General features: G+C 42.0%; 1 protein-coding gene across 3 annotated transcripts in view; it reads right to left on the bottom strand.

Moving 5' to 3' along the window:
• The window catches only part of FNBP1L (formin binding protein 1 like), a 129,545-nt gene that overhangs the window by 64,540 nt on the left and 39,207 nt on the right, over nt 1-25,798 (bottom strand). For 2 of the 3 annotated variants that reach the window (XM_058659280.1, XM_058659286.1), the window contains exon 2: nt 14,585-14,700. In XM_058659280.1, coding sequence (XP_058515263.1) covers nt 14,585-14,700 — 116 coding nt within the window. Of the gene's footprint in view, nt 1-14,584; nt 14,701-25,798 lie in introns of those variants that run through there. The other variant, XM_058659292.1, reaches the window with a different exon arrangement.

The raw sequence follows: 25,798 nt of genomic DNA, 5'->3' as shown, positions 1-25,798 counted from the left end.
ACCTTATCATTGTGCCTTTGTCTCTTCTTTTGCCCTTGACCATTGCAACCCTGATTAGTGGATCCTTCCCCTTGGAGCTAGTTTTTAAATTGTGTTGTACACAGGTTTACAAGTCTACTTTACTGATCCTACTTAGTGCCTGGTTCTTCAATGGCCATCAGTCACACCACTCCCTCCAGCCTTTCAGTCTGGGTTCCCAGCTCGCCAGCAGAAATCTACCATGGTCTCCAAATCCCAGCTCCCAGCATACCACTCTCCACTCCCTGTGATCCCATGCTATGGCCACACCACTGCCTACACAGCCTTACTCCTGTTCCTGGTCCCAGCAGTGCCCAGGATTAGGGACACACCAGCTGTGACTTCTTTCTAGATCACAAGATTGTCAGTGGTGCCAATTGCACAGATTTTTTTCTTTCCTCTTCTTGTTGGAACCTACTGGCAATAAGGTCTGGGGGCAACCGTCTATTTTGTAGGGAACCCATGAGATGCCAAGTCGGTATTGTTTTCCCAGTGGGCCTTGGGCAAGGTGTTAAGTTGGAAGTGAGTTCTACATTGGCACACAACATGCACAATTTGCTGTTGTCCCTCCCCAAGGCCTTCACCACAGTACTCAAAACGGGACCTGATATGACTGGCAGTGTGTTTTGACAACAATAGTTAGTGACCTAAAACGTAAAAAACACCTTTGACAAATACTGGTTTTCAAGCATTATCTAATGAGTTACTTTAAATTTAAGCTGATGTCAAACTTCAGCAAAGAACACTTCAAAGAATAGGTAGTTTCAAATACCATATTTTGAAACAACATTTTAAACATTTTTAGAGGTTCTAGGCTGTGCTGGAGTATGTGCATCACTCCCCATTCTTTTATAACAGTTCATGGCAGATATATTTCTGCCCTTCAGAAAACTAGTTCATATACTCTAGCCCCTAGTTAGGACCATGTGGTCAATCTAGCATAATGAGCTCTGTTACTGTAAAACTGAAGCTCTTCCACAACCTTGTTTCCTTGCACCAAATTAAAACTCTCATTCTAAGACATATGCCCTGGTAGAAGATACAGCTGATTATCAGCAATATATAGAGTAGGCCTGGCGCCATGGCCTAGCAGCTAAAGTCCTTGCCTTGAATGTACCAGGATCCCATATGGGTGCCAGTTCTAATCCCAGCAGCCCCACTTCCCATTTAGCTCCCTGCCTGTGGCCTGGGAAAGCAGTCGAGGACAGACAAAAGCCTTGGGACCCTGCACCCATATGGGAAAACTGGAACCTGACTTTGGATTGGCTCAGCACTGGCCATTGCAGTCACTTGGGGAATGAATCATCGGACGGAAGATCTTCCTCTCTGTCTCTCTTCCTTTCTGTTTATCTGACTTTGCAATAAAAATAAATAAATCTTTAAAAATAAATAGTATATAGAGAAAATAACTGGAAGAGACTTAAATTTAAATGCTACAATGATCATACATGGCTTACGTGGTTTTTTTCCTAAAAATAATAAAAGCATAGTAAATGAAATTTATTCTCCCAGAGCTGTTTATCTCAGACCTTCTAATAAAATAGTCTAAAAGTAAGCCAAGGGGCTGGCCCAGGGGCATAGGAGGCCAAAACCATGAATGCAGTGCCAACATCCCATGTAGGCGCCAGTTTGTGTCCTGGCTGCTCCGCTTCTAATCCCAGCTTCCTGCTAACAGCCCGGCAAAGTAACAGGATGGCCAAAGGCCTTGGGACCCTGTACCTACATAAGAAATACAGAAGAAGGTCCTGGCTCTCAGCTTCAGACTGGCTCGGCTCTGGACAAGTGGCCATTTGGGGAGTGATCCAGAGGATGGAAGATCTCTGTCTCCGTAAAGCTTCCATGCAAATAAATCATAAACCTTTTTTGAAACATAGCCAAAAGGACTATATACAAAGGAGTAAATAGTTAATAAGCTGATGCAGGTGTTTTGGCATAACTCTTGGGACACCTGCTCCCCATTCTGGAATGCTCATTGGAGCCCCAGCTACCTTCCTCCAAATCCAGCATCCTTCTAGTATTCAAATGAGGAAAGGCAGCAGATGACGACTCAAGTTCCTGCCTTTGCCTTGATGGTTGCCAGCATTTGAAGTGTGAACCAGCAGATGAAAGCTCCATCTTTCCCTCTCTCTTTCACTCTATCTTTCAAATAAATAAATAAATCTATAACAAAAAGAAAAACCAGCTTAACTGTTCAGTTTAAATTGAAGCAGACTGCTACCAGATTGTCATTTTAAAGAAATTTGGTCATAAAGGAGACACTGCATGCTGTCTTCACAGTTCCAGAAACAAAACAGTCCCAGAAAATTCATAGTCCTAAAGCAACCCCTGATTTACCTATTTACATATATAAGATGATGAAATAGCTATTTTAGCCACTTGCTACACAGTTCAAATGACTATCAAACAAATTAAGGGAGAGCTCTTGGTGCAGCAGTTAAGATACTTCTTGAGGGCTTCTGAGAGGGTGCCACCCCTTAAGAGCCAGTTTGAGCTGCTGCTCCACTTTCACCCTACCTCCCTGCTAAAGTACCTGGAAGAGCAACAGAAGATGGCCCAACTATTTAGGCTTCTGCCACCCACATGAGAGCCAGGGGAGGGTTCTTGGCTTCTGGTTTTGACCGGGCCTGGCCCAAATCTGGCAATTGTGACCACTCAAGGAGTAAACCAAAGGATGAAGGATTATCCAATATATTCTCACCCCTTCTTCTTATCCCTCTCTCCCACCCTTCTTCCATCCTCCTTCCCAACAGCCCCCATAACTCTGCATTTCACACAAAACAACTCTAAAAACAGAACAACAAAATCAGACCCACATCCTACGTCGGAGTGACTGGGTCTGAGTCCTGACTCCATTCTAGATAGCAGCTTCCTGCTAATGCCCATTCCAGGAAGCAGTAGAAACAACTCAAGTTAATTGGACCCCTGCCCTCCAAATAAGACTCCCAGATTGAGTTGTGAGCTCATTGGTCTGGTCAACCCCTAACTTTGCCAAAGGCATCTGGGAAGCAAACCAGTGGATGAGAGCTCTCTCTTTGAAATAAAAATCACTAAATGAATAAAATTAAAAGAAAATAACTTGGAAATAAAATTATTCTAGGCATTATGACAGAGTTAAGACATTGACCAAGTAATTATATACAGCTAATACCAGGAACAATCAATTTTTCTAGCTGATTAAAAAATAACATCTTTGGGGGCAGTGTCATGGCCTAGTACGCTAAGTTTTGCCTGCAGCACTGCTGCTTCCTATCCTGACTGACCCAACTCCTACTTATGGCATGGGAAGGCAGCAGAAGATGGTACTTGGGACCATGCACCCACATGGGAGATCCAGAGGAGGCACCAATCTCCTGGCTTCAGATCAGCCAACTCTGGCCACTGTAACCATTTTGGGAGTGGACTGGTGAATGGAAAATCTTCCTCCTCCTTTTGGTAGGTAACTCTGCCTTTCAAATAAATCCTTTTTAAAAAAAAAGTTTTCACATCCTTTTCACTGAAATGTTTACTATAAAAATATGTAACACAAAAGCTCTGAACTTCTGTGCTTTATTTAGATGTCTATTTCTTTTAAAAGCATATTTTTAGAGAAAGGAGAGACAGAAGAGAGACTCGAGATCCTCCATCAGCTGGCTCACTCCCCAAAGGGCCGCAATGACAAGAGCTAAGCTAATCTGAAGCTGAGCTCCTTTTCCAGTTTCCCACATGGGTGTTGGGGTCGAAGGCCTTGGGGTCATCTTTCACTGCTTTCCCAGGCCATAAGCAGGGAGCCAGATCACAATGGAGCAGCCAGGACACAAACCAGGGCCCTTAAGGGATGCCAGCACTTGCAGGCAGAGGACTAGCCTGATATGCTACTATGACAGATCCTGTACTTACATTCTTAAGAACTTTATATTTCACTTGTTTGGTTTTACTTAGATCATTTAATCTAAAGTAATTTTATTTCCATAGGAAAACCAGGAAAGACTTTTTGATCTTGTCAAGGTACTTTAAGTACAAGTTTTTTTCCTGGTAAAATGGGATTTACAGTGCATTGACTGAATCATGGATGCCTACTACAGGGCAGGTACTCCGCAGGTGTTAGAAATACAGTGGTGGGGGACCAGCATGGTGGTATACTGGGTAAAGCTGCCATGGGTGCTGGTTACTGTCTGGTTGTTTTAGTTCCCATCCAGCTCCCTGCTAATGATCTGAGAAAAGCAGCAAAGGATACCCTAGTGCTTGGGCACTTGCTATCCACACGGAAGACCTGGATGAAGTTTCCAGTTCCCAATTTCAGTCTGGCCCAACCCTGGCCACTGTGGCCATCTGGGAAGTAAAGCTGTGGATGGAAGATCTCACTCTATTACGCTGACCTTCAAAATAAATATATCCTAAACAAAGAAAGAAAAGGAAATACAATAGTGACAAAGATCATCAAACTCCCACAAAGAATACATGGGATAAAAGAATATGTAAATGGTAAGTGACAAACAACCTAGTCGTTGCAAACAGGTTAGTGGTTTGGCATATGAAGTTGAAGGGAAGAAAGGATCCATTTTTTCAGGTATAACAAAGTAAGATTAAAACAGAACTCCATGGCACTCAAAATTTAAGTATAGAAGCAGAAGATCAAAACTGGGAGCAAGCATAAAATTTAGTGAATAAGATGCCAAGATCCCATGTGGGCTCACCAGGTAGAATCTTTGCCTCTAGTTCCTGGCTCCAGCTTCCTGCCAATGCAGACCCTGAGGGACAGCAGTGATGGATCAGGTAACCGAGAATCTGCCCCCAGTGTGGGTGACCTGGACTGTGTTCCCAACTCGCAAGTTTGGCCCCAGTCTATCTCCAATCATCATGAACATCTGCGGCGTAAAGTAGAAGATGGGAGCACTTGTGCTCTCAAGAACAGGGGGTGTGTGTGTGTGTGTGTGTGTGATGTGTGGGCGTGCACACATGCTTACATGTGGCTCTCAAATGTTAAAAATTTTACGCAGCTGAAACATGCTACTAATGAAGCCCAGCCCAAACATGTCAAGAAACAAACATCTTCCAAGTACTATTTCTTATCCTCTGATAAGTTATCAGTGATGAGAAAACAGCCAGTAGAGTTTGGAAAAATATTAAACCCAAGATTCAGAATGAGCTGAAGTAATGCTATGCTATTTTTAACTCCAGTATATTATGAGTTATGAGAACAATAGAAGTTGAAAAGTCAAGCAAGCATTTGACACAGTAGTTAAGACGTTGGGTAGTACATCCAGAGTGTGTTGGTTTGACACTCAGCTCCTGACTTGGTTCCTGTTACCACAGGCTATGGGAGACGGCACACTTGATTCAAGTTATTGGGTTTCTATTACCCACATGAAAGAATTTGGACCGAGTTCCCAGGTCCTGGCTTCTACCGTTTCTTAGACTACGGGCAAATACTGGAATTTGGGGGAATGAACCAGCAGCCTGGGATTGCTCCTTCTCTGGTTTTCTGTCTCTATCTCTCAAATAAATACATTCTATAAAAATTTATCTTAAATTCTCATAATTAAAAAGGTGGACACTTTCTAAATGATGTCTATAAAAACAGTACATATTCTTAATTTGTTCAATAAGAAGGCAATGAGAGGGCTGCATGATGGCTCCATTAGCTAACGCTCCATCTGCAAGCAGCAGCATCCCATACGGGCAACAGTTCGTGTCTTAGCTGCTCCATTTTCATTCCAGCTCCCTACTTATGGCCTGGGAAAGCACAGTAGGACAGCCCAAAGCCTCATGCCCTTGCACCTGCATGGGAGACCCAGAGGAAACACCTGGCTCTTGGCTTCAGAGAGGCTCAGCTCCAGCCATTGCAGCCTTCTGGGAAGTGAACCAGCATATCAATTTCGCTCTCCTTCTTTCTCTCATTCTGTACCTCTCTGTCTTTCAAATAAATCTTCTTTAAAAAAGAAAGAGGAATTCTAAAATGCCAATCTTTTCACTTTATCTTTATGGAAAAACATACAAGTACACCTAAATTTACATTTCAGTGGAGAGATTATATTACGAAATGAATAGGCAAAAATTACTTAATTACAGTAAGTCAAACCATTCAAGTACAACTATGGGTTTGGGCAGGTTGAGTATTTACTGAAGACTGACAAGAGAAAGAGTTTCCACAGGATCCATTTCTGTAAATAACAGTATTCTAAACTCCAAAATATACAAAATAGCTCTTCCTTCTTGTACCCAGATGTCAGTTAGGGTTTACTTCATTGAGCAGTTGATCAAAAATTCAAGAGTTAGCCAAAGCAGTCAAGAGCAAAGCAATGGTATGCCAAAGAATAAAAACAATCTCCATTTTCAGATAGTACAAAAATGGGCTGGATTTTTCTGATAACGACACAAAAATGCAAAATTCTGACAAAGAAGCACGCAAAAGCAAAAAACGACATGAAAAGGCCAGGGCTAATTCTCTGCCTGAAGCACTGGCATCCCAGGCACTGGGGGCTGGTTTATGTTTTGGCTGCTGCACTTCTAATCCAATTCCCTGTTTATCAACTGGGAAAGCAGTAGAAGATGGCCCAAAGTCTTGGGCCTCCCTCTGCGTCTACACAGGAGATCCGGAAGATGCTCCTGGCTTTGGATTGGTTCAGCTCCAACCATTGTTAACAATTCGGGTAGTGAACCCCCCAGATGGAACATCTCTCTCTCACTCTCTCTTCATCTATCCTCTTTGTAAATCTGCCTTTCAAATAAAAATAAATATATATATATATTTTAAAAGTGCAGTAGAAAATAGAAGCTGTTTATATTTACATTGTTACATATCTAGGTATACCTTAAATACATTTTGTAGCTCTTAGCAAATTAATAATCTCATCACACTGACGTATGAGACACCAAACTCTTCAAAGACACCAGCACATCTTCAAAGACTCAACATTAAGGCCAGAGTTCTTAATTTCTAAATCAAACCAGAACAGTTCAATTCTTTGTTCATTTGACTTACCTTCACTCAGCTCTACAGGTCCCATCTATTTGCCAGGATTAGCACAGGAACAAAAACACACATAATACTATCTATGACTAAAAGGAATTCAGGGAGATTTCTACTCTCTAGCTAAGGTAGTAGTAGTTCGTAGCTTCCTATCTTCCAGTCTAATTTCTCCACCAGTAAACCACACTGCCACATTTGAACAGCAAAAGTATAATTTTGTATAGTAATATCTCTGTGATAGAACTTAAGACTAAAATCATTTCTACTAGAAAAAAAAAATCATACATAACTCTACCTGTAAACATGCCTTCATTTTTTATTTTAATTTATTTTTTAAAATTTATTTATTTTTATTGGAAAGGCAAACATACAGAAAGGAGGAGATACAGAGAGGAAGACCTTCTGTCCGATGATTCATTCCCCAAATGACCGCAATGGCCAGTGCTGTGTCGATCCAAAGCCAGAAGCCAGGAACTTCTTCCAGGTCTCCCACACAGGTGCAAGGTCCCAAAGCTTTGGATGTCCTTGACTGCTTTCCCAGACCACAAGCAGGGAGCTGGATGGGAAGTGGGGCTGCCAGGATTAGAACTGACGCTCATATGGGATCCCAGTGCGTTCAAAGTGAGGACGCTGGTTAAACCACTACACTATAGTGCTGGGTCCCATTTTTTATTTTAAAAATTCAGGTTACTCTTTACCACTCTGATACACTAGTGTAAGTTTATTAAAACCACGGTTATTCCAGTTGTTCTGTCTTTACAAAAAAAAAAAAAAATCTAACCAAGCAATTTAAAGTTATCACTTGGCATTAATCAAAATGGACATTATTCAGCTATCTCCAAATTTGATTATATTTTATGTACTATTTATTCTTTCTTCAAGCCAATACCAAAATGAAAATAAAGTTAAATTAAAACTACCAAAAAAGAAGAATGGAAGAATAAAATAATAGAACAATCTGTGGTTACCAATAGTTGAAAAAATTTTAGTCTTATTTTAAACCTAAATTTTTTTACGTTTTTTAAATCTAAACCTTTAAAAGTAATCCTGAATATAACTAATATTGAGGAGAAAACAAGTGTCACCTCACTAAAAAGGAAGTTACCATCAGCAGAAGCAAAAACAGAGGGAGTCGACCGAAAGAATTTTCCCATTTAAGAATAGGAAATAAACAAGGAAAACTTCTTCCCTTTGGACAGACACGATAAACAACAGCTGATAATTTCATTATTTACTTGGTATTTATCCAGAGCAACAAATCTAATTAAAGGAAAAAGGGGAGAAGGGATTCAGTGGCTTTAAATTAAACTGGCTCATCCTACTCTTCCTAATTTGAATATCTTAGCACTATCCAATAACACTGCTTTTATGTAGAACTACGATGAGCTGGGATGAAAATGTGCTAAATTCCTAAAATACGCTGCATTTCTTAAAAAACACAAATCACTAGTGCAGAGCCTCTGTACATGACAAAACCCACAGTCTCACCACAAAATTACATTTTTCATATCATGTAATTGTGGGTTCTAACCGCCCTTGCTTCAACGAAATGGTGTTCAAATCTCCTTTTCTGCAAGCAAGTGAAAACTGTAATGGTTATTATCAGTCTCAGAACAGACAGAAATGCAAAGAAGTCTACCCTTTAATTTGTAATGAGTCCTGTTACTCTGCCAAAATCTTGGCCATCCAAAAAATTTAGAGGTCTGGGTGATTCTGCACAGTTCAATATTGCATTTTGCTGAAGTTTTATCTTATCAACTTCTATTTTATAAGTTATGATAGAATTCTCTTTGGAAGTATATCAGCTTCTTTGCTTAAGGAAAACTATTTTAAATTACAAAGTAGGAGCCAACAGTTCTGACAAAGCTCTCAGCAATCACAACCATTTGATACTGTCTGGGGTTCAAGACCAAGTCAGATTATGCTTCCAATTCTAGCCTTCAGCTAATGCATTCCATGGGAGGCAGGAGATGATTGTTCAAGTAGGTGGCTTTCTGCCAGCCAAGTAGAGGGCCCAAATGAAGTTCTAGGCTCCTGGCTTTGTCCTGGTCCAGCCCTAAATGTTGAAGGCTTGGGGAGTGAACCAATGGATTCAAAATCTCTCACTATCTATTTGTCTTTCAAAGAAACAAAAATATACAAATTTTTTAAATTAAAGATATAGAGTAACTGAAAAGACTTCAATCATTTTTCAAAAAGATTTATTTATCTGTATTGGAAAGGCAGATACATTTAGAGAGGAGGAAAGACACAGAGTCAATCCAAAAGCCAGGAGCCAGGAGCTTTTTCCGGGTCTCCCACATGGATGCAGGGTCCCAAAGCTTTGGGGCCGTTCTCGACTGTTTTCCCAGGCCACAAGCATGGAGCAGGATGGGAACTGGAGCTGCTGGGATTAGAACTGGCACCCATATGGGATCCCAGCACGTTCAAGGGGAGGAGTTTAGCTGCTAGGCCACAGCGCCAGGCTTGACTTCAATCACTTCAAAAATAAATAAACAGAGTGGGCAAACTTTTCTGTCAAGGGCTATTTGAATAAAACATCATTTGCAGGCCATACAAAATTATCAACTTAAAAATTAACTAACTACAGTTTTATTGAACTTTGAGTACCACCTGCAGCTGTCTTGGTAGGGCTAGACCATATGACTTTGCGGCTGTAAGCGGAACATTCCCAGCCCTGGATGAGGTACAGGCAGGCACTGTGCACAGCACACAGCACACAGAGCCACTGCTGGGGTGCCTGCATCCCTTATTAGAGTGCCTCTTTCTGATCCAGCTCCCTGCTAATGCACCTGGGGAAGTGGCTATGACGGCTCCAATATTTGAGTTCCTGCCCCATATGTGGGAGAAGCAGATGTAGTTCCTGGCCTCTGGCTTCAACCTGGGCCAGCCCCAGCTGTTGCACTATTGCAGCCATCTAGGGAATGAACCAGCAGATGGAATACAATGTATGGATGTGTGTGTGTGTGTGTGTTTTGTCTCTGTGTGCTACTTTGTCTTTGGAATAAAATACATATTTTTTGGTAAATGTATGACGTAAAAATGTCTTATCATCTCTCTACTTCTATCCCACAGATATAACTATTGTAAAATAAATTGTGGTATATCTTTCCAGGCTTTTGAGAACACATTCAAATTCTATTGTAATTCAAAAAGGTATATACAAACTCCAATAATAAAGAAATCCACTATCATTCAATTCTGCAACTTTTTAAAAATATGGATTGAAGAATTTTTTTAATTTAAGTGTTTAATATATTTGACTTTTTAAAACTCCATATATATTTTTAATTGCTGTTTTGTTACACTCACTTTTGTCATAAATGAACAGTTTTGTGCCCACATCTTTGTATCTTTTTTCTGCAAAGAAATTTATAAGTGAAAATGCTAGAATAAAACACAGACACATATTCTATTCTGACACACACTATTAAACTTTCTGCTTTCTTCAAGATAATCATATTAACTCTCCATGATGACATAAGCTTATTTTTATTAATATTCTTCTTTATTTTTTACATCTGTTGTAATTCAGTGGTGATGCTCAGGTGCTATAGAAATGGCACTAATCATTTTGCTATTAAATTTCAGCTGTTTTTGTAATTTTTTACTCTTTTCCTTTGTCAGTTTGCACTGTCATCACTGTACTACCTACAGTATTTTTCTTTAATTCTGTTGAAACCAGATAAAACTCACATCAAACTCAAAATCAAATGAGAAAAAAATTAAATGAGAAACTCTCAATTATTCACATGAGTATACACTGTAATTACTACTGTTATGTCTCAGAGGCCTTTCATGCATCTAGATTATGCAGAGGTAAGGCTTCTAGATTATAAATATTAGAAGAAATATCATCACTGTTGTTATTATTAATATACCAACAGGTTTTCTGTTGATATTTTTATGTGCGAAGCACCTAAGGTTTAAAAAAAAAGGAAAGGAGGGCCCAGCACGGTGGCCTAGTGGCTAAAGTCCTCACTTTGAACTTGCATGAACTTGCACCGGGATCCCATATAGGCAGCCGGTTCTAATCCCAGCAGCCCCGCTTCCCATTTAGCTCCCTGCCTGTGGCCAGGGAAAGCAGTCGAGGATGAACCAAAGCCTTGGGACCCTACACCAGCATGGGAGACCCGGAAGCTCCTGGCTTCTGATCAGCTCAGCTCCGGTCATTGTGTTACTTGGGGAGTGAATCATCGGACAGAAGATCTTCTTCTCTGTCTCTCCTCCTCTCTGTATATCTGACTTCCAATAAAAATAAATAAATGTTTTTTTAAAAAGGAGGAAAGGGATAGTATTGTGGTAGTGTTTAAGCTGCCTCCTTCTGATGCTACCACCGCATTTCAGAGCACAAGATTGACCCTGGCTACTCTGCTTTTAATACAACTTCCTGCTCACGCACCAGGGAAGGCAGTAGAAGATAGTCTAAGAAATGGGCCCCTGTCAAGCATGTTGGATGGAGTCCTTGACTTATGACTTTGGCCTGGCCTTGATCTGGTTATTTATGTCCATCTGGGGAGTGACCCAGATGAAACTGCTGTCACTCCACCTTTCTAACAAATGTATCACAAAATTAGCACAATGTTACTATGCCAGCAAAAACTGTTAACAACAGGACAGAGGAATCACAACACATTTAATCTCATCATGAGACAGAAGAGAAATAGGAGTCATAAATTCAAAGACCCATCCCAATCTGACATGAATCTAAACCAACCAGTAGCAAAGAATGTATAGAATTTAACTACAAAAGACACCTACTGCCCTATTAGGGAATTCCAAACCTACACAAATACCTAAAATACACGATCTATGGGAGACGAGGGAAGACAGTGAGCAAGATTACTTTGATAACTGTAATGTGCAAAGAAGGAACCACGCTTGTGCACATCAGCAAGCTGGTTACAATCAAGCTGTCAGAACTCCAGGCAGAGACAGACCCCACGTTCCCAGGGCAAACCACCACACTTCTACACTCAAAAGTCCCGCCTGCCTCCCCTCTCTGAACCAGTAGGTAGAAATCTTCCTGCCATGCTGTCCTTTGGGCTCAAGCATAAGCCCCCAATAAGTTTTTTTTTTTTAAGATTTATTTTGTTTTTATTGCTAAGTAAGATATACAGAGAGGAGGAGAGAGAGAGAGGAAGATCTTCTGTCTGCTGGTTCACTCCCCAAGTGACCACAACGCCTGGTGCTGCGCCGATCCAAAGCCTGGAGCCAGGAACTTTTTCCTGGTCTCCCACACAGATGCAGGGTCCCAAGGCTCTGGGCCGTCCTCAACTGCTTTCCCAGGCCACAAGCAGGGAGCTAGATAGGAAGCGGGGCCGCCAGTTGCTCATATGGGATCCTGGAGCTTTCAAGGTGAGGACTTTAGTTGCTAGGTCAAAGCACTGGGAACCCTCCGATAAGTCTTGTCTGGGTTACACATTGACCTCTTGTGAATTTCTACTTCACAAGTGAACCAAAGAACCTGGAATTAGTAACAATTGTGCTATATTATCCTTACACTCAGCCAACTTGATGCCAGGACTAATGCAGTGAATATATGCGACTTACAATGATCTCCCCTTCCTTCTGGGACTATTACCTTACATTTTTAAAATCTGTCACTCACTTCCTCCCATCATTTGCTGTAATGCACCCCAATATTACCATCTTGGTGATTTCAAAGTATATAACCTCAGCGGAGTCCATAAGATTAAAGAAAGTTCTTTTAAGGATTTCTGGAGACGGAGGCTAGTACAAACTTGCATTCTCCCTTTCTTTTATCCCTTGCCCTTTTTCCACTTTTCTCTCTATACCCCAAAGATACAACAGAGAAGACTATCATTTCTCTCCCGCCATATGTGGTATGAAGATACACAATGCACAATAAACAAAATAGAGAAAGTGGGACTAAATGTAACCACAGAACAAAAACAAGGAAAAGCAGAGCCAATAAATACAGCCCAGATGTATTTCAGTCCTAAACTAAAATATACCTGAACTTTTTAGTTGTACAACCTTGCTGAAATCAAAATTTTTTTTTAAAGATTTATTTTATTTTCATTACAAAGTCAGATATACAGAGAGGAGGAGAGACAGAGAGGAAGATCTTCCGTCTGATGATTCACTCCCCAAGTGAGCGCAACAGCCGGTGCTGCACCAATCCAAAGCCAGGAGCCACACGTGTGCGGGAACCCAAGACTTTGGACCGTCCTTGTCTGCTCTCCTAGGTCACAAGCAGGGAGCTGGATGGGAAGTGGAGCTGCCGGGATTAGAACCAGTGCCCATATGGGATCCCAGCACATTCAAGGCCTTTAGGCCATTAGGCCATGGTGCCGGGCCCGAAATCAGAATTTTTTTCATCTATAGTTTAGAGTCCTAACCCTTACAGCTAAAACATTGTTGTTTAATATTCAGACTTTAAGCAACATTTTTACTGAGTCAGTTCTAGTAAAACTCCATTTCTAATCTAACAATGATTTGCTATTTGAACTAAATTTGGAGATTAATTCCTTAAGTCTTTTTTAAATATAATTTTGTCCTTTTCCTTTTTCTTAAGAATTATTTATTTGAAAGGCAGACTACTGGCTCACTCCCCCAAATGGCCACAAGAGACAGGGTTGAACGAGCCAGAAGCCAGGAGTCTAGAACTCCATTTGTGTCTCCCCACATGGGTGGCCGGGACTCAGGAACCTGGGCCATCTATCTCCACTTCTGCAAAGGTGTATAACCAGGAAGCTGGATTGGAAAAAGAGCAGTTGAAATTCAAACCACATGATGCCAACGTCACAGGCTGCAGCTTAATTGGCTTTGCAACAACACCAGCCACTGGTTGGTTCATTTGGGATGGGGGGAGGTTACGATTTTTTTTTTTTAATTGGGAAGGCAAATTTACAGAGAGGAGAAAGAGAAAGGTCTTTCATCTGCTAGTTTACTATCCATAGCTAGAGCTGTGCAAATCTAAAGCTAGGAGCTTCCTTCAGGTGTCCCACTCTGTCCCAAAGCTCAGAGCCATCTTCCACTGCTTTCCCAAGCCATAAGGGAAGGGAAAGTGGAGCAGCCAGGACACGAACTGCCGCCGAGAGGGATGCCGGTGCTTACAGCCTGAACATTAGCCAGTTGAGCTAGTACACCAGTCACCAAGCCACCAGTTTTAAAACTACAATTTTCTCTTTAAAACTTTTATATTCTAATATATATTCCAAAATCACTTTCATCAGTAGCACATATCTGAATAATGACAGAAACTCAACTCAGCACACATCCAATTTCCAGGCCTTAGAACTCTGAAGAAATACCCAAAGCTTTGGAAAGATTACTAAAACAAAAAGTTACAGGGGAATCAAAGTGTTATACAGAACCATATTTAGATGCTTCTTTTTCCTGGCATCTTGAGTCCTGATTTTAGGACTTTTAAAGACTTTTCTAGAATGAAAATTACATATAATCTAGCCAGTAAATATTTTTGTGGTATGACAATAACAAATTACTCAGCAAAACAAGCCAGTTACCTAATTTTAAAAATAAAAACACATAGCTTAACCTATGGAATACCACCTTTATTTTATACTTATAAGTATTCAAGCATGTAATTTCATTTCCAAGAATTAAAAAAAAAAAAAAACGTTAACTTACCTCAACTGTTTCGCATAGTTCTGTTCAATCTCTATTCTCTCTTTAACAAATTTGGCATATCTTTCCAAGAAGTCGATTCCCCATTGTGTATGCTTGTCTAAGCTGTCGAACTGATCCTAAAAGAGGAAGGTTAAAAACTCATTGCAAATATTTAAAATTATATCTACAAACATTTTAGCCAGTTTGAGGTACAAAGCAAGAATCCCACCCATCTCATTCTTTAGGATCTAGAAACAGGTTTCTAAGTATAAAATCATAGAGACTACTTTATGCCTAAATGACTTTATCCACAAGGTAAGTATCTGACTGCTACATTCTTACCCCATCAGCTTTTTGCAATTAACTTTTTCCTTCTCAGCTCAGGCATTATGTTGACCACAATATGACTCTAAATTCACAAACTTGGTTAAGTGATCTTTCTCTGAATCCCTAAGGTTCCCTAAAATTACTATCCTATTCATTTGTCACACTATATTGAGGACAGTGTCCAGGTATTAAACTTTCAGCTCTCAAGGTCTAAATATGTGTGGCACCAAAAACACTCAATGGAGAACTGTTTAGCTGAACAAAATCAGTCATATATGGGATGCGTTCAAATTCTGAGATCTGAAAGGTGAGTTTGCTGATGCACCTGGGTAACTCATTTCAAATCCCAGGAGCTAAGAATGGCCCAAGTGCTTGGGACCCTCCCTCTATGTGGGAGACTTGGATGCAGCTTCTGGCTTATGGCTTCCACCTACTTCTGCCCCAGCCTTGGTGACCATCTGAAGAATGAAACAACCATGGAAGATAGCTAGCTGTCTTTTTTTTTTTTTTTTTTAACTCTGCGTCTTAAATAAGCAATCTCTAAAAAAAAAAATTCTGGAATCTGCCATTCACCAAATGTTTGACAACTGGGCAAGTTTACTTAGGCTCTTTGGATTTTTTCTTTATCCAAATATGGGAGTCCTGACACTAACCTCACAGAAATGTGCTGATGTCCATTATAAATTTAAAACAATTTCAGTTGTCTTTTAGAAGACAATTCCAAACTTTCAGAAGACTTAATTATTTTTGAATTGGGGAGAGGATAAAGACAGAAAGCATACCAATCCTGTAAATATTGGTCCACTTCCCAAAAACCCACAGCAGTCCTGGGTGGGCCAGGTCAGTGCCAAGAACAGGTAAATTCATCCAGGTCTCCCAAATGAGTGACAGGGATTCAATCACCGAGGCAATCATTTGTTGTTGGCCAGGATCACGCCAACAGAACACTGGATCAAAAATGCAATAGCTGGGACTCACACTAGATACTCCATTACGGAACATGCGTATGCCCCAAGACAACTTAATTACTGCACCAAATATCTGTCTCTAGGTAAGTGAGTGCTGAACAAACCAGGTTACCCTCTAGTGGATGAGTCTCAACCTATCAGCTTTCCTGGAAGACTGACCAGCCCCCTTCAAAAAGGAATTCTGCTGGATAACTGTCTTTACAACTCTTCTCTGGGCCCTACCCCGCAGATTTTGGGTTTGCCCCGTCTCCACAATCATGATTCAGTTCCTTGGAGATCTACCCCACTCCCCATCCCAAGCCCCAATTTTGTCTTTCTGGAAACTCTTACATTCACTGGTTTTAAAACAAGTGTAAAACTTACAGCAGACCATTGTTTTAAACTTCTGCAATAAGCTTCAACAGATCAAATCAAAATGAATTCATTACTTAAGTCCCACATTACCAAGTTGTCATCAGATACAAAAAATTAAGCTGTTTATCTCACCTGAGAACTAAAGTAAGAGATAAAGGTAATAGCCAAATTCCAAAATAGACCAGGTCTAGCCTAGAGGATAAGGAAGCCTTGTCTGCTTTAACCTTTACAAGGAAAGTAACTTGGCAACAACAAGCCTGCCTTTTTTGTTAATCTCTTTCTGCTTTCCTAATATCTTCTCTATCCATTATACCATTATCTTCCTCTCAACTCCTCTAAATATTCATTTGGTTTTCTTTTCCATCTCATCTTAAAGACAGACACAGAAATAAACACAGTCTTTCAACCCCTGGTTCACATCCCAAAAGTCTGGAACAGACAAGGCTCGGTCAGACAGAAATCAGGAGCTGAACACCTAAATCCAGGTATCCCATCGGGGTGGCCTCCTCAGGTATACAACAGCACGATGCTGGAACTGTAAGCACAGTCAGCACTCAAACCCAGGCACTCTGAGATGCAACTGACTGGTGGTTAATCAGTTTAAATATTCAGTTTGACTTACTGAGCAAACTTCAACTTCGACTTTTTTTTTCAACCAGACGGAGAACTTTCCAACCAGTTGAGAATAAATCTTCAATACTTCCTGCCTTTACTGGTTCACAAAAGACTAAACATCAACACACACTTTCTCAGTGGTTCACTAAATGGAGTTCATAATTTAGATGGAATCTAGCAAATACCAGCTAAGAAATGTTAAGATAATTTGTATCTTAATGAAACCATACAGTACATCTTCACTGTGTAATTTCTTAAAAGCATGCCTTTTAGGGATAGCTTCCTATGCATCCTATAATAGATTCTGCCAATTACCTGATATGCCACCATGTTTCTCCACATCTATTGCAACTTTCACTGCAAAAGGAAGAGCAAATGTGACAAAAGAAGTAATAAGCTTTTGGTCTTTGAACTGTATTAGTAGAAAGCTTTTAAAACCTTAAAACTGGGCCCAGCACGGTGACCTAATGGCTAAGGTCCTCACCTTGAACATGCCGGGATCCCATATGGGCGCCAGTTCTAGTCCCGGCAGCCCTGCTTCCCATCCAGCTCCCTGTTGGTGGACTGGGAAAGCAGTTGAAGACAGCCCAAAGCCTTGGGACCCTGCACCTGCGTGGTGGACCTGAAGGAGGTTCCTGACTCCTGGCTTCAGACAGGCACAGCTCCGGCCGTTGCAGTCACTTGGGGAGTGAATCATCGGTCAGGAGATCTTCCTCTCTATCTCGCCTCCTCTCTGTATGTCTGACTTTGCAATCAAAATAAATAAATCTTAAAAAAAAACCTTGAAACTGCCTAACTGATAATGAAAGGAACATCTATTATTCTTTTTTTTTTTTAAGATTTATTTATTTTTATTGGAAAGGTATATCAGATTTACGGAGAGGAGGACAGAGGGAAAGATCTTCCACTCGCTGAGTCACTCCCCAAGTGGCCATGACGGCCAGAACTGAGCTCACCCAGGAGCCAGGAGCTTCTTCCAGGGCTTCTACATGGGTTCAGGATCCAAGAGCCACAAGCAGGGAACTGGACGGGCAATGGAGCAGCCAGGACACAAACTGACATTGAGATGGGATCCTGGTGCTTGCAAGGTAAGGATTTAACCGCTGAGCCATCACACCAGGGAAGCTCTTTCATTATCCTTAATAATCTCCTTTCACCCATACCTGACTTTCTCTGTGACTCCTGGAGAACAGAGGCTGTCTGTCATAGGAACTAATCACATCATCAGACAGCTGAACTTTCTCCAGGGAAGAGAGAGGAAATATGAGTTCAATCATCAATAACCAGTGATTTGCGTGGTCACACCCATGTAACAGAATCGCAACAAAAACATATGCGCAATGGGTTTTGGAGAACCTCTGTGTTTGTGAACATACCCACATTCCAGGAAAATGGTGTGCCCAAACAACAAAGGGACAGAAAGTATTGCTACGGATTTTACTAGATCTTGTTGCCCTATGTATCTTTTTTCTTTTCTTTAGATTTTTTTTTTATTTGAAAGGAAGATTTTATACAGAGAGATAATGAGGGAGGTCTTCCATCTGCTGGTTTACTCCCCAAGTGGCCACAATAGCCAGAGCTGGGTTGACGCAAAGCTGGAAGCCAGGAACTTTTTCCAGGTCTCCCACATGGGTGCAGGGGCCCAAAGGGTTGGTCATCCTCCAGTGCCTTCCCAGACAATATGTAGAGAGCTGTGTCAGAAGCAGAGCAGCCAGGACATGAACCGGTGTCCATTTGGGATGCTGGCACTTGGAGGTGGAGGATTAGCACCAGTATCACAACATATAGTAGAAAGTTTTTACATCAAAATACAAGAAACAAAATCATTACATCAGTATCCAATCTCTTCAAATATTTCAAATCTGAGGTTAAAAAAAAACTATCATATAATGTAACCATATTGTAAATGTTTTCCCCCTCAAAATGTAAATCTACAAATTATAAATAATTCATGCAAAACACAAGTTTACTGTTATAATATTTAAAATATAAAAAGAAAAGTGGTATTTTTAAGAAAAATGGTATTTTTAAGAAAAGTGGTATTTGATTCATTGAATAACATTTTTTGATTTCTGGATCTATTAAGATACTAAAAAACAATATAAAATAACACAACCATTAAGCATTCAAAGCTCAACTATTTTTTTTGCATTTCATTTTTTTTAATTAATTACATTGCATTATGTGATACATTTTTTATGCACTGGGATTCCTCCCCCCCCCCCGTCCCTCCCCACACCCTCCCCTCACAGCGGATTGCTCCACCTTGCTGCATTTCCATAGTTCAAATTAAGTTGACAGTCTTTCATTGGAGGTATTTACCAAGCATACAGTCCAGCATCTTATTGTCCTGGTAAGTTCAATGGTTTCTTGGTCAGACCATCTCTGGTCTGAAGGTAGAGCCGACAGAGTATCTTCCCAATCAATTAAAAGCCCCAACATAATATTTCCAGCCATTTACAATATTGTGGCATTAATTGACATGGTATTGATTAACCAATATGTTAATAGGAAAATGCAGGTTCTCAACCACTACCTGTGACTTCTTCATAGACATTTCAATTTTGGTTTATATTCAACCGTGTTCTATACACCTTAAAATGGCTTAGATTGCTATTCAGCTGTCTCATGCCTATTTTAATTTTAGTATTTAGCAGTTTATAGCACTGAAGCACGTTTTCGCTGAACCTGGCTGTTTTTCAGGTGGTCTAACGCTATAATTCTAACAGGATACAAGTCAACAGTTTAGGTGAGCATGTTTAGGAGGGGTGTGCAGAGAAATCTTCCATACCCCAGTGAGGAGTAACTACTATTTGTGTCCCACCCAGCGAGTTATAAGTGCATCCCCGCTGACCGTATCCTGTCTGTTTCTAAGCTTTCCTTGTTGTTCTCTGTCTCTCTATTCTAGTTTTGTTTGTTTGTTTGTTTGTTTGCTATGAGGGGTTTCTGGAGCGCTCCTGATGGTTATTTCGAGAGGGGGTGGGGACCCAAAACAAAGCTCAACTATTGAGAACTTCTTGAAAAAGGGACATAGAAATTAACAATATTTATGCAAAAAAGACAAAATAAAAAATCAAGAAATCCAAACAAAATTCATGTTTGAAAAACTGAAATAGTCGTAAATAGTATAATTTCATTCTTCTTAATAGCTGAATAATCTTTCATGGAGTAGATGTACCACAGTTTCTTTAACCACTCTTCCTTGGAAGCACATCTGGATTGTTTAATGTCTTTCTTCTTGCAAAATGTGCTGCAGCAAATATGGGATTACAGATCCCCTTCTCATATGCAGATTTCACTCCTATTGGGTATATTCCTAGGAGCAGGATAACTGGGTCATAAGGCAGATTTGCAATTTTCCAAGTACTCTCACACTGATTTCCACAGTGTCTGTACTAGCTTACACTCCCACCAGCAGTGAAGGAGGGTGGTCCCAACTAAAAACATTATGCTCAGTGAAATGAGTCAATCACAAAAGAACAAAATCCATACATTCTCTTTTATACAAGGAAACCAGCATAGAAAGTGTAAATCAATAATCTGATCCATACAGCCTTTTTTTTTTCCGGCTGCATCTCATGTGTTTTGATGCTTTTTACTTCAGCTTTATCTACTCCAAATACTTATTTTCTCTTGTTGAATTCATTACTGGCTCATGGATTACATGGTAGCATCATTTTTCCCAAAAACTTTTTTTCCCATTTTTTTTTCCTTTATTTTTGACAATCTTTACACAGCTAATTCGGGCACAAAGATTCAAGGGCTAGAGGAAAGTGGGTAAGACTATCATTTCCACACATTTTTTTTTCTGCCAGGAGTAAAGGGGGAGGTAAAGGGAGAAGCTCCACCCAGTCTCCCACCCACCCCAGGTCCCTGATGTGGGGCATGCTCCGAGGGTCTTATTCAAGTGGTTTTGATAGTTCAACAGTTATGAATTGCTGCCAATCTCGCCATTCCAAGCACAATGAGGTCGCTGCAGAATCCACAAATGGACATAGCCCAGATTTTCACTGCCAAATTATGGCTGGGGTAGTTGATTGATTCGTTCTGTCCTCTGATGTGCATCTGGTTATGCTCTCCACTGCTCTGTCTGAGCCTCTGAGGAGGCTTGGCCCTGGCACTTGCACTCCATGGCAGACCATGAGTTCTGAGTACGGCTGTTCAGTCAGAGGGATCTCCAAAGAAATTTCGTCTGAGGTGTTCCCAGACCAGATTCTTGTGTGTACTGCCAATTACAGGGCCCGGTACAGTCCATCGCCCAATCAGTTGGTGATTAAAATTGCTGGGTCGGTTCTGTTTGCAGCCCTGTCTCCCACCGGAACCCATGGGTGTTGCAGTCCAGCCAGATTCTGCCCACCACACACTAGCCACTCAGATAAACCAGTGGGAGCTGCAGCCTAGTGAGCAATCCACAATAACCCCCACCAGGCCTGTCCCCTGCCCTGGTTCCCATGCTTGGCAGTATGTGCAGTAGACTTGTTCATTCTGTCCCACATCCCATTCAGCTCTCATACATGTCAATGGGCATTGAAGCCTAGTTCAACCCAACCAGCCCCACTATTCAGCCCACACACATGCTGTTGGATGACTTTCTGTCTAGCCACACCTGCCCCTGTCCTGGTTTTCATGCTCTCAAGTGGGAGTGGTAACCCAAGAGGGAGGAGCCCACTATTTCCCTTCTAGGCCATTCCCACTCCCAGATTATGCACTCTCCAGGTGGTTCTGGAATTTAACTTGACAGATTTAGCCTCCAGTGCCAGCCTCTGCCAGCTGATGCTGTGGCAAAGCCCAACCAACCCTTTCCCACTCTAATTTTTGCTTGCACCAGTTGGAACAGTCAGCCCAGCCTGGCTTTTCGCTGATCTAGTTCACACGATGCCCACAGGTGTTGTAGCTCTGCCTGGCCTGGTCTGCCCTCATCGCAACCCATGCTCTCCAGAGGGAGTGGTTGTCCAGCAGGGTAGCCCACATTCCCCCTGCCGGCTTTGCCGCCTCCCTTCCTGGTTTTCCCTCCCTGCATGCTGTTTGGGCACTGCGACCACATCTGGCACGGGTCATCTCACCTTGGCATTTTGTAATGTGCACTGTTTTTTGTCGTGACCGAACCTGGCTCAACCCACTCTCTGTTCTGGTGCTCGGATTCAGCAGCGGGTGGTGTCAACTGCTTTAGCCTGGTCTGCCCTCATCCATGCCTAATGTATGCCAGTGGGTACCTTACCATAGCCTGTTCTGGGCTGTTCCCTATAGAGCTTCTCGCGCTTACCTGCAGGGACAGTGTCCTGCCTGAGGAGTTTCTCAGGCTCCTCCATCAGAACCTCTCCCAATGCCAGATTTCGCGCATATTGGTGGGTCCATGAGCCAGCCCTACCCAGTCCACCTCCTGTCCTAGCAGGAACAGTGGCCTTTCCTGACTGGCCTTCAACCCAAACTGGTTCTTAATGTAGGATGTTTCAGTCCAGCCATGGCTCGTCCATACCCAAACACAGCTTACACATGGCTCAGTAGAGGCAGAGACCTAGCCTAGTCCATCCCACATCCACCCTGGTCCTCCAGAGCACCAGATGGTGTTCGAGGCTTAGTGTGTCCAGTCCCAGTCCACATTTGTGCCAAGGGAGACTACAACCATTTCCTGATCAGAACGCAGCCCCCATTCCAGCCCCCACGCTCCTCAGTGGGAACCTCAACCCAGCTAGGGTGTCCCCTTAGCTCCCTAACCGGGCCTGTTCCCAGCCATAGATCGCACACATGCTACTCTGACTCAGCTTGGCTCAGCCCCTCACTTGTCCTGGTCCCTTCCTTAGATGCTGTGGCTTAGCGTCCCTGACTCACGTAGACCAGTAGGTGCAAGAGCCTAGCTCGGCATGACCTGGTTTCTAATTTTGCTTGTGACCTAAAGTTTGCTCACTCCTGCCCAGTCCACTCCGTTCCATTACCAACCCACACATTGGCCAGCCATTGGAGATACTTGCCCAGCTTGTCTGATCCCCAGGTCTGGACCACATCTTCACCAGCAGGAGCTATGACTCGCCAGGGGAGTTTCCCAAGTTCCTCCACTTGACCCCCTCCCAGACCCAGTTCTCATACATGCCAATGGGTGTTAGGACAGTGTCAGGCATAGTCTGGCCTTCCGTTTGGCCTTGTATGAGCTGGTGAATGTTGCAACCCAGCCCACCCCACACCCTACTTAGGATGCACATTCAGGTGCTGCTGCCTTGATCAGTCCAGACTGTTGCAGGTTCCTTTTCCTGTGAGTGATGACAGGCTCCTTGGTCACACCTAGCTTAGTCCACCACCACCCAAACTCTTGAGCTAACCATTGGGACTAGTATTTCCACAGGGTTTGGCCCACACATCCCCCACAGAATCTAGCCCCGGGAATGGTTCTCTCATGTGTTAGTTAATGTCATGGCCCTGCCTAATGTGACCCTTCTCCTGATTCATCATTATGTCAGGTACTAGGATATGGTCCTGCTAGACAAGCCCCCACCCCTAGCTTTGCATGGACTGGTGTACGGTGGTCAGCATTGTTCAGTGATAACAAGTTCTACATAGGACTCAAAGGAGACTGGTATATCAATCTTACCCATAAAGATCATCTGGTCCCTCTCCTCCAACCTACCAGATCTCAGTACCCTTGCTTACCTTCAAAGGAAAAGTTACTCTGTAGTTAGGAGTCTTTAGGATTGGTTTGCAACCCAGAAGCATGGTGGGCTCAATATGGAGGTGCCTAAGCAGCAATTCATAGCCCCAAAACGCCAGAGTTCACCACTGGGTGGCCAGCAGGCGGAGCCTGGCGCCAAATGGCACACTTGTTGCCCAGGGACAGCTCACTGCGTGTAAGTCATGGCTGGAATCAGGGCTCTGAGCATGAAGACGGACCCGGCCTGGAACCTACCAGCAGCCAACAGGCTTCTGGAAGTTTTAACCCCCAGACCCCAAGGTCACCCCCTCCCAATTCCAACCATTGCACAATGTTGGTGGTGGGTGGCAACCTGGGCCCGCCCTGTTCTCCAGATTTCCCCTCTCAGTGTACTCACCAGGAAGGGAACAGCCTCTGGAGCTCAAGCCCAGGGACAGCTGACCACATGTACACGGTGGCTGCAATCAGGGCTCCGAGCAGGAAGACTGACCCAACCCAGAACCTACCGGTAGCCAATAGGCTGCTGGAAGTTTTTTCCCAAGAGACTTTTGTATTTGCTTTTTGTCACCTATGTGTTAGTTACTCAATGGCGCGTTTTTTTCATGATGCTGTAATTTTTTGTTATTGTAGTTGCTGTTGTGGTGGCTGTTGTTCTCATACCAGTTGTTGACCTTATCTCATGGCTTCTCAATTATGGAAATGCATAGTGACAGAGTACTGGGGTCCACCATACCCAGATGTGGGGGTATAATGCAACATGCATTCCTGCTTCCAGACAAAAGATGGATTCCCAATGAAACTTGGAAATGTGTAGACAATGGGATGCTGGACTGTCTGACATTGTCTGTACCAGCAATGTCGGGGTACACTTAAATAAGATATTGATGGAATTGTGATTCCTTATGAAGGACTATATCATTATAGTAAAATGGGGAAAATCTGTTGGGGGGTGGGAGTTTGGAGGAAAATCCCAGTCTATACAAAATTGTACCACATAATTCAAAAATTCAAAATAAAATTTTTTAAAAAAGAAAAACTGAAATAGTCAATAAATGTTCATTGTAATTTCTATAATTTTATTAGGCATTTGAGTCATCCTAGCAGAACCCAATTTTGTAGAAGCCAAAGAATATCAACTATGAAGTTTGTCTTACCATTCTAAATCCAGTAATGCTGAATCAGCAAGAACAAGTTTCTTTTTCATAATTATGTATCAGCTTCCAAATAATCAATGATAAATACCTTCACTTGCTCACAATTATTTCAATATATTTATATGATTCAAAGACAACAAATGTTCAAACCAGAAAATAAATAACAAAATGAACCTCATTTGACAGTCTAGTACATTAAAAGTACTTATTGTTAACTATTCAACCTATTTGCATAGTGTATTGGAATTTACAAAATGTTTTTTGTGCATTTTACTAGGTATTCACAAAACCTTATCAAGAATGGCATTTTGTAAATATGGAAATTAGGAATTAAATTAAGAATTTATACAGCTTTCATTCAAATTTCATTTTATTTCTGCAACACATCATTAAAGCTTTTAGTAATTAATATTTATTAATAAACAATGTTCCAGACCCTCTTTATATAACTATGGAAACTGAAAGTGTTTAAGCAATTTGCTGACAGCTGCCTACTAACCAAAATGAGGTAGAACTAGACATCTCAAAGACACTGCCAGTTTTGTATTTAACTATCCAAATGAGCAACTATTGTGTGTAATTATTTTAAACGATGCACTTCACTTAACCAGAAACACTGCTCACCAGGGGAGCTTTGATTAAAGCAACAAATTAAAAATCCCCATTCAAACACATTTAAGACCCCTATTCAAACACATACTCAATGTTTAAACTCCTTTACAAATTCTTGGTAAGGCTGGACAAGGCAGCAGCACCCACTGGCATACATGTGGACTGGATTGTGGGGTGGAGTGAGCAGAGCTAAGTTGCAACACCCACAGACATATACAAGAGCCTGACTGGGAAGAGACATGGACTGGACAAGTCTGCCGTACATACGGACCATACGGACACGTGCAAGAACTGGGGCTGGGGCAGGCCTGGTGGGAACATTGGGGTCATCCCAACTAAGCTGCAGTTTCTGCTGATGTGCATAAGGGTCTGTGGCAGGCTGGGCTACAGCACCCATCAATTTGCATAGGACTTGGGGCTGGGAACAGAACTGACCAGGCAACTACAATCACGAGTGAGTGCATAGGCTGATGCAGGTGACAGACTGAACTGGACCCTGTACTGGTTGGCACATGCAAGAGTCAGGTCTGGGATGACCTCAGATAAGGTTTCTTGGGGAGGAGGG

The sequence above is a fragment of the Ochotona princeps genome, chromosome 2 (genome assembly GCF_030435755.1).
Source record: "Ochotona princeps isolate mOchPri1 chromosome 2, mOchPri1.hap1, whole genome shotgun sequence".
In the NCBI taxonomy this organism is placed as follows: domain Eukaryota; kingdom Metazoa; phylum Chordata; class Mammalia; order Lagomorpha; family Ochotonidae; genus Ochotona; species Ochotona princeps.
This window is presented reverse-complemented; position numbering and strand designations above follow the sequence as displayed.